General features: G+C 59.5%; 1 protein-coding gene across 4 annotated transcripts in view; it reads right to left on the reverse strand.

The window, feature by feature from the left end:
* The window catches only part of LOC117654207 (complexin), a 161,330-nt gene that overhangs the window by 4,570 nt on the left and 143,881 nt on the right, over positions 1–12,879 (reverse strand). Inside the window, exons 1-3 of one of the 4 annotated variants that reach the window (XM_034400479.1) lie at positions 6,055–6,210; positions 1,727–1,890; positions 744–906 (exon numbers count right to left, since the gene is read on the reverse strand). In XM_034400479.1, coding sequence (XP_034256370.1) covers positions 744–906; positions 1,727–1,890; positions 6,055–6,067 — 340 coding nt within the window. In that variant the 5' untranslated portion in view covers positions 6,068–6,210. Of the gene's footprint in view, positions 1–743; positions 907–1,726; positions 1,891–6,054; positions 6,211–12,879 lie in introns of those variants that run through there. The other 3 variants (XM_034400490.1, XM_034400464.1, XM_034400473.1) reach the window with 3 other exon arrangements.

Below are 12,879 nucleotides of genomic sequence, written 5' to 3' on the forward strand. Positions count from 1 at the left end.
AGGCTACTTAATAACATCAATAATAGTATGAATTAGTATGAATAGTTATTATATTGTACAGGGTGCTATTGCAGCCGTAAGACCACAAACGATAATTCTGTCACCTTTTTATTCCTTCAAATGGGAGACAGCTCTCTCTCTCACTCTCAATGGATTCAAGAAACATGTATCTGTCTTTTCTGTATATGCGGATGTTGTGTTCTAAGTGTGATGACAAAATTTCCTCAAAAATAAAGTATGCATTTGTCGCAGTTGCCCGAAATACTTGCCAAGAATTGAACAACGCAGGTGCATCAAGATGCTGAAGACCATTTGTATTATCAACTTTTTTGGGTAATATTGACAAACTAAAAACTGTTTTTTTTAATTGGTTTGTTTTTTTTGCACATAGGGTTTTTGAATTGTTAAATGTAGGCAAGTAATCTGAACTTGTTAGTGCATTTCACGGGTTAGTTCTACTGAGACGGATAGACCCGCCCAGAACACAGACACACCGAGGATAGATAGAACACCCAACATCTAGACAGAAAACAGAAGACGGATCATTGCGTGACGAAGTCGATTTGAATGAAGGCTAGTGACCTTGCACCTCATCAAAACCGATACACTGTGCCACAATGACCCTGAAGGATAGCAACCGATAGATATATAGAAGGATATATAGATATATATATATATATACATTTACTCAGAGATAGAATGAGAGATAGAATGAGAGAGAATTATTATCGTGTGGATCTTACTGCCGCGGCCCTGGCGGGGCTGTGACTCACTAGTGAAGTCATCTTGGTCCTCAGCCTCTGCTTCACGCGCCAGCTCTTCGGGGGTCTTCTTTTTGCGCATCAAGGGGTTGTCGGGCTCCGGTGGAGGAGCCTCCTGGACCTCCTCTTTCTTCTTGATGTTGTACTGCAACACGGAAATGAAAACGTTAAAATACAGAAGCACTATAAAAACTGTTTTTTTCTGTTTGGTGTCCACAAGGCACATCGTTCTTGTTCATACAAAAGTCAGTTCAAATAAGGGTACGTGCAACGTAGCAGTAAATTTTCTACCTTATTTTTCTAGTCGTTCAAAGTCTAAACAATTCTATGCGACGGCTAGATATTTGGCCCTTCTGCTACTTAAACCCAAGCAACGGGTTCATACTTCAGGCACACATGCAGATATAGGAAAACGCAACTACTACTGCTCTTCATTCACACAAAGCGTATCCAATTTTTATTAACAGTCATCAAAGCAAGGGATTCATGCTATCTTGCTTTGCAAGGGGCGGCATTTCGAGACTTAAAAAGAAACTTTAGACGACACATTCTGTTTCTTCGCCAAATAAACATGGCGACAGCCTTTCTCATTTTCTCACTCTCTCCCTCTCGCCGCACTTCCTGGAGTGTCGCCGCGCGCTGAGGCCCAACTCGGGGTCAATCTGACTCCATTAGGGAGTCGCTTCAATTGGAGACTCCCTACTAGAGTCAATTTGACCCAAAGAGGGGTTTGACGTTGATGTTGGTGGTCACCTGCAGACCACCTCGTTGGTTGAACAAAGCGGAAACCAACTTTGCACAACTAGAAACGTTTTCAAAACGAGCGGAAACGGATCCTGTGAAACGACATTATCCCTCGCGGCCCACCCCAAGGCCCACCCCATTCTACTCTGTCCCGCCTCTCTCCCACACGTACACGCATGCAAGTCCGCGTCCCGCTACGTCTAGGCCCTGCCCTTGCTCACCTTGTCACGGATCTCCTGTCTCATCTTCTCTCGCTCCTCCTCCATCTTGCGGTGCTTCTCCTTGCGCCGCTCTTCCGCCTCCCGGATGGCCTCTTGCCGTTCCCTTTCGGCCTCCTCTTCCTTTTCCTTGTCGTCGCCATCGCCGTCGTCACCACCAACGGCACCTGCAACGCGCAAACGGAAAGCGTGAGCGAGAAAACAACAAGACAATGCGCCTCTGGTTTGAAAGGTTGCCAAGGAATGAGCGGAAGGGAATGAAATGAATGGTCCGTCGCGTCGGCACGTCTCTGAACTGCTAAGACACTCGGCGGTGTCTAACCAAAGGTGCACTAGGGCGAGCGTGTTCGGGGCCTGAGCCGGCGCGGAGGGCGGGGTCCGAGCAGGGACTGGGACGCACCCAGGCAGGCGGCGCTCGGCTACAGCTATTCAAGGGGAAGCGATGGCTTTCTAAGGGTTTCACTCTCGGAAGCTTTTCGCACCGACTGTACGGAAGTGGGCGCCTCGCCGCGCCCGCCGATCCCTGCACCTGCGCCTCGGGCCATTCACGCCTGGCTGTCTGTCTCGAGGCGTCATGGGGCCATTCGCAGTGCAGCCTTAAGGCACTAAATGGCGACGTGGCTTTGCAAAACGGAGACGCTACAAGATGCACGGCGTCACACCATGACAGGGTCGAGGCTGGCTGGGGAACTCACTTACTCGGCTCACTCAATTTTGCCATTCTGCGCGTCGACAATAGGGTCCGAAATCGAATTCATTAGGACCGCAGCGACTGGAGGACGCGGCGGGAAGGGGCCGTGGAACCATGGAAGTGCCAATAGTAAAAGAGGAGAAGAGGGAGGAGTTGAGGAGAGGGAGACTCTTGTGCAGGTACAAGTGCACTGCGCAGGTGTTCGGGGGGTCTGTGAAAAGTGGCTTGGCTGTCTGTGGCCGAGCGGAGCGCCCAGGTCCCCGCTTCTCCAGAATGGCCAGAAAGGAGCCAGCGGCCTGGCGCCCCGTTCCCACAAGAAGAGAGCGCTCGTTCCGCAGTCGCTCGCTGCGCTCGATGCGGAAAGGGAACAAAAACGATGTCGCAAAAGAAGTGCGAAACAAAGTGCAGTTGCATTTTTGAGGAGCGGGAACGGAGGACGAGTCTGCTGGAAGGTGGGCCGTGCGGGGCGGCGGCCGCGGGGCGCAGCTCAATATATCTAATCGGATCACGCGAGCGGAAGGAGGCGCGGCGGTGCAGCGTTGCCAGCGTGTCCGCCCCCCTGCCGTGGCGGCCATGGCGCGTCAGTGCAAGGTCCTTTCAGCAAAACGCCCTGCGGCAGGCCGGCCCGCTCCACGCCCGAGTGTTCGGGTTGCCTACCCGTCGGAGCGCAGGCGCCTACCGTAGAGCGTTTCCGCCGTGCCGCTCCGCCCTCGTCGGTCCTGGTGCCGTTCCAAGAGCCGACATTTTGCTCTCAGCCCTCTCTTTTTTCCGGGGCCACGCCTTTTGTTGCGCTTTTTGAAAAGTGCAAAAGACAAAGATTTGTCGTGGCAGCGTTCCAGCTCGGCGCGCTGCCCTTGTCACGAAGGCGGCCGCACATATAACGCGGGGGGGGGGGGGGGGGCTGCACCCGAATGCACCATGTGATCGTCGTCGACGGGGTGCCAAGGTCCGCCGTCGGTATGCGGCTGCGCGCCACGCGGCCCAGGGCGGCCCGGGGCGGCGGGTGCCTTAGATTGGATCGCTTGCAAACCCCGAGCACAGAGGAGCCCCTACTCAATGCCCAGCAGCCCGCTGTCCTAGCCCGCTGTCCACGGAGGACGCACCACGCCGCACCGCGCACAATGCACGGAACCCCCCGGCCTCCCTCATTTACCCCCTCCCCGAACAAGACGGGCTTTGTACGGCTTCCTGCCTCACTTCAACCCCTCCCCCTCCCGCCCCGCTCGCTCACATATTCATCCCGCCACCGCAGGGAACTCGCGACGAGATCGACGTAAGCGAGAGCTTATCAACAACGCCGTCGGAAAACGGGGGCCAAACACAATGGCCGGGGTGGAATAAAAAAAAAGAGAGAAACAAAACAAATGCCACGAGTTTCTCTTGTTTCTGTTTTACCTGTCCACGTGGTGGAGACACATGTGCTAGTCCTTGGCTCGAGGCTAGTGTAGTCGCGGTCGCATAGAGGAACAAAAAGTCAGGGGGGGAGGGGAGCCTGCGCGAGGGCGACCGGTGAGTGCTCTCTACTCCATCACCCTCTAGAAGCAGCACGGCAGCGGGGGGGGGGGGGGGGGGGGGCTAGGAGGTGGAGGGGGGGGGGGTTGTACTGTGCGCCTAATTTTCCCTTCGCTAACGATTCCAAGGGAGTAGCAACTTGACAACGGGGTCGCCCGGAGGAAGGCAGGTCGCTGAAGTGACTTCCGCCTGCTAGTGAGTTGCTACTCATGTCTTTTCTTTCATTTCAAGGGGAAAAAATTAACGAACGAACTGTCAGCACGGTGTTTTTAGGAGCAGCGAGTTTATATTTGATTTTCCATATAATTAAGGGAGGGGAACCAACAATGTAAAAAACAAACAAACAAAACTTCTCACTACAATAGGACCCCGAGACACAGAGTTGAAGCAGCTGTGCCAACCACGCTCTCAGCCACGGCCGCCACCAGCAGCCCCAGCGCCGCACACTCAGCATACTGCACAACGGCACGGGTGACGCCGCCCCTTTCCACCCCACTGCACTTCGTCTTGCCCAGGCGTGGCGTGGCGTGGCGTGCCGTGCCGTGCCATGCCGGTGCAATGAGGAGTCATTTTCCGTCTCGCAAAGCTTGAGCGGCGTGCGCGGGGTCAGGCTGGCCCTGGCCGGGGCGGCGCGGTCCGGGGCGGCGCGGTCTGGGGCGGCGGCGCGGGGGCGTGCGTAACAAGGTTTGGGCGGAGGGGTGTGCATCGCTCGGCGAGGACGTCGAGGCCATCGCGTCGCCGAGGCGCCCCATATCACACTCGCGCAGCGTCGCCGCCCCGCTCATTTCCTTGTCGCCGCCTCCCAAAGGACCGCGCCAAAAAAAAGCTGACGAAAAAATAATTTACTTTTTACATTTTTTAGGGGGGGGGGCGGCAGTAGTATATGGACCCGAATTTCCGCAATGCTCTGGCTGGCTGCCGGTGGCGAATATCCTCATCCACTCGCTAATCCCTCTCTTTCTGTATTGGAGAGAGAGAGAGAGAGCTGTTTGGTAATGGCGGTGCAGGTCGCTTTGCACGCGTGGCCTCCATCGGCGGGGCGGACAAACAATGGCAACGGATTAAAAAGCCATATCGTTCCAATCAGGGCGGCCCTCTTCACCCCCACCCCCTCTCCCCCCTCCCCCTGCCCATTCTGGACAACCGACACGGCACTAGTGGCTGTCAGGCAACAGATGACCTCGCATTGAGGCTCGATGGCCCAGGCCGAGCCAGAGGCCCTGGCCGTGATGGCACACCCGTCCATGCAGGTCGCATGCCGTCAAAGCCATGGCCAAATTGAAAAGGCTGCATCAAATCCAGATGGCTGTCGCTGATAGTGCGCGTGGGTCTGCTGGAGCGGCGGGCATGGCCAGGGCCATGGCCAGGGGCATGGCGAGCAGGCGGAAGTGGACCGCTAATTCTGGCGGAAGCATCACGCGGCTCGCAGCCCTGCATGCCCCGCATGCCTTTCAGGCCCAGCAGGCCCTACAGGCCCAACGCCCGCAGCGGCATTCTCGCGCCGCACCGCTACGTGCTCGCCGCGGCCTTGGCTAGAGGGCCCGGCGGCCCTAGGGGGCCCTAGGCGGCCCTAGGCGGCCCCACAGCCCTAGAGGGCCCAGCCGCCCCAGCCCAGCGCGGCGCTGCACCGGGTGCAGGCCGCCCGCCCCCGGGCCGCCCCCGGGCCGCCCCCGGGCCCCGACGCCCTGGTCTCACCGGAAGCGCTTCTGGGGCTTGCCGATCGGGGTGGAGGGGGCGGCTGAGGGGTGGGGGAGACACGTGGCCGTGGGTTTGCAACAGCACCTGCCTGATGCTGCCGCACACTGTGTGCCAGTGCCACACGCCGCCCCGCCCCACCGCGCACGCTACCCTGCCAGACGACCGCCATTTCCGGGACGACTTTGTCAGCACGACGTCGACGTCGTGCACCGCAAATGACACACGCGTGTCGCGGGGCGTGTCGCACGGCGTGTCACTCGGCGTCTCGCGCTGCCCCGCAAATGCGACGCGATTTCCCGGAGCGTCGCCGCGGCGCCGCCTCGCTGACGACACCACGGCACTGCAGCGCCGCGGCCCGAGGCGCCGTTGTCACACTTCCCGGAAGTGCGGAGCGCGAGCAGCGTGACACGATTCCAGCGCGTAACGTTACCTATGAAGTTCATGTTGAGCAGCGGGGGCCCGTGACACTGCGTGACACTGGGCGTCCTAGTCCGGCGAGTTGAGAGGTGGGCAGAGAGTGACCGTTCAGTGGCGTTCGGTCGGCGTGCGGCGGGCAGGGGCGGGCCGAGGCAGCGCTGGGCCGCGCGACGGGGACCCTGTGCCCCGCATGGCCCTGTACGGCCTGCAAAGCCTGTACAGTGTACGACCTCCCGCTGGCACGCCTGGCCAAGCACTGCGCCGAGACAGGCACAAGGCTCCTCGGCGTCGCGGCGGCCTGGGCCACCAGGGCCACCCCCACCCCACCGCCCCCACCCGGGGTGGCCCTGCAGCGTCCCGCCGCAGCGCCGCGTAGTGGGGGCTGGTGGGGGCTGGTGGGGGCGGCCCTGGTGGGGGAAGGGGCCCGGCCGGTAATAAGGGGTCTGATCAACACGCCACCGTGATACGGAAGAATCACAAGGACTCGACCTTCACGGCCTGACCCCGCGAACCCCGCTGCCGACGCGGTCCTGGTGGTGGCCAAGTGGGCCCCGAGGTTGCTGCAACGCCGGACCCTTCGTGCCCCTGACGCGGTCCTTGTGAACCCTCGGCCGGACCTGCGGACGCCCTGCCGAGGCCCTGCGGTATGATCCTCGTGACCCTCGACGCTGGCTCCATGAGCCCGAGGGCCCGTGCCCCGCGCCCTGCGGTCCACCAAGGAGGGACAGGGGCTGTTCAACATGGGGCCCCCCTCCCCCCACCAGACCCGCTGGGCACCGCCCGGGCGCCGGTTGACCGACAAATCAGAAATCTGGCTAGGGCGAGGGGCTGGAGCACGACGACGACGAAGTCGTGGAGGACGACGGGGAAGAGGACGACGGGGAGGAGGACGACGGGGAGGAGGACGACGGGGAGGAGGACGACGGGGAGGAGGACGACGGGGAGGAGGACGACGAGGAGGAGGACGACGGGGAGGAGGACGACGGGGAGGAGGACGACGGGGAGGAGGACGACGGGGAGGAGGACGACGGGGGAGAGGACGACGAGGAGGAGGACGACGGGGAGGAGGACGACGGGGAGGAGGACGACGGGGAGGAGGACGACGGGGAGGAGGACGACGACGGATGCCGAGCAAAATGAAAGGACGTGGCGAAGGGCGTGACAAGTCGGATTATTGGTGAAAGTGGATTAAACGCCGCATTGAAACACTCCGCTCCGCGCCTCGCTGCGCCGCTGCGCCTCGCCGGTCTAGTTAGTTGCGTCCTCCTCGCCTGCGCACTGTTCGCACTGTTGGCGGCAATTGCCGCTCCATGCGCCGAAACTGGGGCGGCTGGCTAAGTTAGCTCAAACGGCCGTGTCGTCGCAGCGCGGCGCAGCGGGCGGCAAGCTGCGGTTTGTACAAGTTGCCGGGTCGGGAATCATTTCTATGCGCGCTGCAGGCGGTCCTCGCTGGCGGGTAACTTCGGCGCTGTCTGCCGGTGCCAGTCAAGCCAGTCAAGCCGCACGCACCCGCCGGCAAACTACGCAGACGCGCGCCCGGGCTCTTTCGTGCGGCGTTTACAAGCAGCATACAGTGGGCTAGAAGACCGGTGCAAGCGGCCGAAACTCTAGACGCGTTTTGAGCTCCAGAGTCGCTGCTAGACACAGGACTCGACCTGAGCATGTGACCCCACCAATGGATTCCTCGTTCGGAGAGAAATCTATTGGTTGGTGGGGTCATACGTTAGGTTCGAGTCCCATTTAGCGACTCTGGAGCTCAAAAACGCGTCCGGGATTTTGACCGTCTCCACCGGTCTTCTGGCCCACTGTGCAGCGGTTGGCAGCACTGTCTGGATGGAGGCCGTTGCAGGTTGCAGTGCTGCACACTGCCCAACTCACCACCACCCGCCCGCTCTCTCTCGCTTCAGTGTTCAAGGGGACTATACCTGAAACAGAGAAAAAAGAGGGTCCGTTAGAGCGACACAAGAGAGAGCCTTTTCTGGTGCACGAGGCGGTGCCGGCCGAACGGCGTGATTATACGCGCCGATTAACGGACAAAGTGGAATACACGGCGAGGCTTCGCACTGCTTCGCACTGCTTCGCACCGGGGGGGGGGGGGGGGGCAAACTCCCACCTTTATAATCACTTTACAGAAGTAATACTGGGGGCGTCTCTGAGTTTCAAACAAGGATCGAATTAAAATTGTCCCTCCCCGCCCCACACCTTGGCAGGCAGCCTCATTCTGTATCCTAATGAGTAATCCGGACCCCTCGTTCTTGTCGATAAAAAAAAAACTAGAAAAAAAAAACGAAGAAAAAAAGCGTTGGTTTCTTCATCACCCACTCTCGTCTCGTCGAGCGAGCCAGCCGGCGAGTGGCTTGGCAGCTGGGTGGCCCCGTCGAACGCAGAGAGAGTGATTCAGCGAACCGCCACTGGAGGCGGCAGCGCCGTGGTAGACGCGGCGCGCGGTTTGCGGGTATGTAGCTGCCCAGCTGCTCACAGCACTGGCAAATTTGGGAGGTTGATTTAGGGAAAAAGGGCGGAAAGGGCCCGTGAGGCTGGAGGGCCCCGCCGCAACGCGCCGCACCGCGCCGCCGGGGCGAAAGCCCTTCCCTGTCTGGAAATCGGAGCACAAGTGCGGAAGGGCGGGGCAGGGAAGGAAAACTAGGGAGGGCTGGATTCGAGAGCTCTTTCCTGGATATCGGATGTCGTCGCTTGGGACGGGGCTTAACTTTGGATCGCGAGGAAGGGGCCGGGGGAGAGGGGGGGGGGGGGAGCAGCGCGGAGCCCCGGATTGCCTAGGATACGGAACCGCCAGAGTTTGAATACCTATTATAGGAATAAGGGCACTTCGGAAATCGGCGCGTGGCTAGAGTGCGCACGGGGGAAAGTGCGGTGAACAAAAGGGAAACACGGGCAAAACTTTTGACGGCCAACTTTCCCCGCATTTTCCGCATTTATTTTCGTTCCCCCGGGGAGGGAGGCTGGGCGGGGCCGGGCTGCTGGCGCACTGTATTCGGCCGGTGTGCAGGTGGGTTAGCAGGTGCGTTGACAATCCCAGACAAGAGGGCCATAAATTATTTCCAGGCGTCACTTTGTAAAGCACTGGGCGCGCTGGGGGGTGAAGGTCAGCCAAGTTACCAACAAACAACAACAAAAGTTTGAAAGAGGCGACGAAATGACGCGCCAACAACAAAAACAAAAGGCTTGACGGTGTAGTTCCCAGGGCGCCGCCGTGATTGTGCACCTGCATCTCGAATCCCTGGTGGCAATTAATGGAGCGCGTCGCTCTGTCTCTCTCGCACTTGTGGGGCGTCTCGAGAAGTTGCGAGAGAGACGGAGCGACGAGACGCTTTCGGTCTGAACGTCCAACGCGCCATCATTTACGCCTCGCAATCTTTCATAGCGGTGCTCCAGGTGCCTCAGTCTTATCTGGGCGAGCGCGCATAACTTGTGGCTCCGGCGAGCTGCGAATGATAATAGCTGCACAGTAACGACCGATTCCGAGTGCGCCCCCCCCCCCTCTCTCTCTCTCTCTCTCTCTCTCTCTCTCTCTCTCTCTCTCTTTCTCGTCCATCTCCTCTAGCACCGTTTCATCGCCTTTCATCTCCTCCAGCGATGCACTGACATTCAGTGGAAAGAAATGCCAGGACCTGCTATAGATAAAGAACAACCTAGATTTCGCTCCAAAAAAAAAAAAGAAGAGAGAGGGAGAAAAAAAAGAAAGAGGAAGAAGAAATAAAGGAGCGAAACAATGGCACACTTTTTCTGCCGATGCTCGATCGCCTTCGGTGGTGCGAGCGCCACAAAGACGGAAAGTACGAGCGGAAACGTTTGAGCCGGGCGGTGGCGTGTCTCAATAGCCCTGCTGGTTGGTGCTTGTGCACTGTGTGTGTGTGTGTGTGTGTGTGTGTGTGTGGGTGTGTGTTGTCACATTCATGGCCATGGCTGCCGCTTTCATTAGGGGGGCGTCCATGCGGAAAACAGGCCCCAGCAGCTCCCAATCGCAGAAGTGGCAAAAGAAAAATAGGTGAGGGTGGCGGCCAAATCCGTCGGGATCGCCGCCCCCAAAACAAAACAAAATCGAAACAAACAGAACACGCTTGAACCATGAGAACCTTTTTTTTGGGAATCTTTCGCGTTTGCCACGCAAAGCGGCTGCGGGCCGGCGAACCCGGGTTTGCGGTGTGGTGTCGCGGCGCCGCACGTCGGCACGGCACCGCGGCGCCGGGCGGGGCTGGCGACACTATAACCCTTTGGCGAGGGCCAGGTGGCGGCCCAGGCCCTGCCGCCCCCAGCGCCCCCTTCACTCCGACCGCCCCGCCGCCCCGGCCCAGAAAGGCTTTCCGTGTCCGGATACCTTTCCATGACCCCGTATTTTACAGTGGCCGACTGCCCGGCTGCCGAGCTGCTGGTCCGTGACTTAGTCTCTGCGGACCGCCCCTTTGGCCTTCGCGGGCCCGGCCAAGGGCCAGTAAAGGGCCAGGCCCTGGCCAGGCCCGAGACGGAAACCTGCGGCTGACTTCCGTGCCGGCGCCTCTGGAAGGCCTTCGGGTACCTTCCGAAGGACTTCGACTGCCTTACCGAAGGCCTTCGGGTGCCTCACGAAGGCCTCCGGGTACCTTCCGAAGGACTTCAAGTGCCTTACCGAAGGACTTCGACTGCCTTACCGAAGGACTTCGGGTGCCTTCTGAAGGACTTCGGGTGCCTCACGAAGGCCTCCGGGTACCTTCCGAAGGACTTCAAGTGCCTTACCGAAGGACTTCGACTGCCTTACCGAAGGACTTCGGGTGCCTGAAGAAGGTCTTCGGGTGCCTAAAAGAGACCTTCGGGTGTCTTGGAGTGTCTTCGGTAGGCCTTCGGGTACCGTTCGGCTGCCTTGAACCGCCTTTCCAGACGACCCCGATCGACGCGGACGAGAGGAATTGGCTGCGGCCATTTAGCCGGTGGCTGTCGCTCCGCTCCGCCCGCCCGCCTCCGCCTGGCTTGCTTCCCGAGACGGCACCCATCTGGTTTTCACAGCGCAGCGACGCAGCGGCGTAGCCCCACTCGCATCAATCCGCAGAGTGCGGTGCGCGGTGCGGTCGGTCTAACAGTTGCTAATCCAGGCAGCAGCGCGCGGCTAAACAGCGTCTGGCCACTTTATCGTGTGGAAGCCATTGCCTGCACCGTAAATCAGGGATTCCAGCGAGGCCGAGCGGCGAGGCGGCGAAGACCCGCGGAAAAGATTTCTCATGTGAGCAACGCCTGCAGACTGAGAGTCCTTTTCGTCGCTCCGTCTCTCTCGCTCCTATGCGGGACGCTCCACGAGTGCGAGAGAGACAGAGCGACGAAAAGGACTCTCAGTCTGCCGCGGCCGCAGCTTCTCGTTGCTCCTCGGCCAGCGTCTCGGAAAATGGCGACGAGTATCGCGTCGCGAGGAGCGTCCTAATACCCTGCAGCGTCCTCACAGTGAAGCCGAGTGTGGAAGACTCGACTCTCGAAAATGCGGAGGTGCGGAGTTTTCTCGAGAGCTCGCAGTTTGCAGTCTCCACACTTGAGGTGTGGAGTTCCTTTGTGAGCCAGAAGACCGGTGGCGGTCAAAATCTCGGAAGCGTTTTGAGCTCCAGAGTCGCTAAATGGGACTCGACGTGTGACCCCACCAATGGATTGGTCTCCGAACGAGCAATCCATTGGTGGGGTCGCACGCTCGGTTCGAGTCCTGATTACCGACTCTGGAGCCAAAAACGCGTCCAGAATTTTGGCCGTTTCCACCGGTCTTCTGGCCCACTGTGCGGCGCGGCCAGGCATAGCGAGGAGGTAGCCGAGTGACTGCAACAAGGCGGCTCCAACTGGGCCACGCCACGCCACGCCGCCGACACGGCCTTGCCTCTGTTGTCCGATCAATCTTCGCAGTCCATTACGCCCCCCGCGGTGAGCAGGCCGAGCAGGCCGAGCAGGCGTGTCGTCTTGGAGGAGGCCCCCCGGCGGGCAACACTGTGGCGGACTCAACTTTTTGAATGTAACTAACCTCGCGCGCTGCGTGCCCACGGCCCAGGATGTCGATAACGGCGGAGGCGGCGAGGAGGCGATGAAGGTGTGGGAGTAGGAGCCGAGAGATTAATGGTGTAATTTACGGAAGAAGAACAGTGCGGGGGCCTGGCCGCCTTGCGAGTGGGGCGCGGAGCACTGTAGCGCGCTGTGGCGGCGCTCCGCTTTCACGGACCACTGCACAGTGGGCCAGAAGACCGGTGGAGGCGGCCAAAACTCTGGACGCGTTTTCAGCTCCAGAGTCGCTATACATGACTCGAACCGAACGTGTGACCCCGCCAATGGATTCCTCGTTCGGAGAGCAATCCATTGGTGGGGTCACACGTTCGGTTCGAGTCCTATTTAGCGACTCCGGAGCTCAAAACGTGTCCGGGGTTTTGACCGCCTCCACCAGTCTTCTGGCCCACTGTGCACTGCAGGCAGTGCTGCCCTTGCCCTGCCGTGGATGAATGGACTCGTCGCAAAACGCACAAAGCCCGGCGAGGCCCGGCGAAGCCCGGCTGCACCGCCAAAAAACAACATGCACGCGCAAAAAAGAAGCACGGCGCACTAATATGAATTCTCTTTGGCAACCCGTGCCGTCCCGCCCCACAGTGGGCCAGAAAACCGGTGGAGGTGGTCAAAACCCCGGACGTGTGTTGAACTCCAGAGTCGCTGAATGGGACTCGAACCGAACGTGTGACCTCACCACTGGATTGCTCTCCGAACGAGGAATTCATTGGTGGGGTCACACGTTCGGTTCGAGTCCTGTACAGTGACTCTGGAGCTCAAAACGCGTCTAGAGTTTTGGCCGCCTCCAACGGTCTTCTGGCCCACTGTGCGCCCCGCT

This window comes from Thrips palmi, unplaced genomic scaffold (genome assembly GCF_012932325.1).
Source record: "Thrips palmi isolate BJ-2018 unplaced genomic scaffold, TpBJ-2018v1 HiC_scaffold_1, whole genome shotgun sequence".
Taxonomy (NCBI): domain Eukaryota; kingdom Metazoa; phylum Arthropoda; class Insecta; order Thysanoptera; family Thripidae; genus Thrips; species Thrips palmi.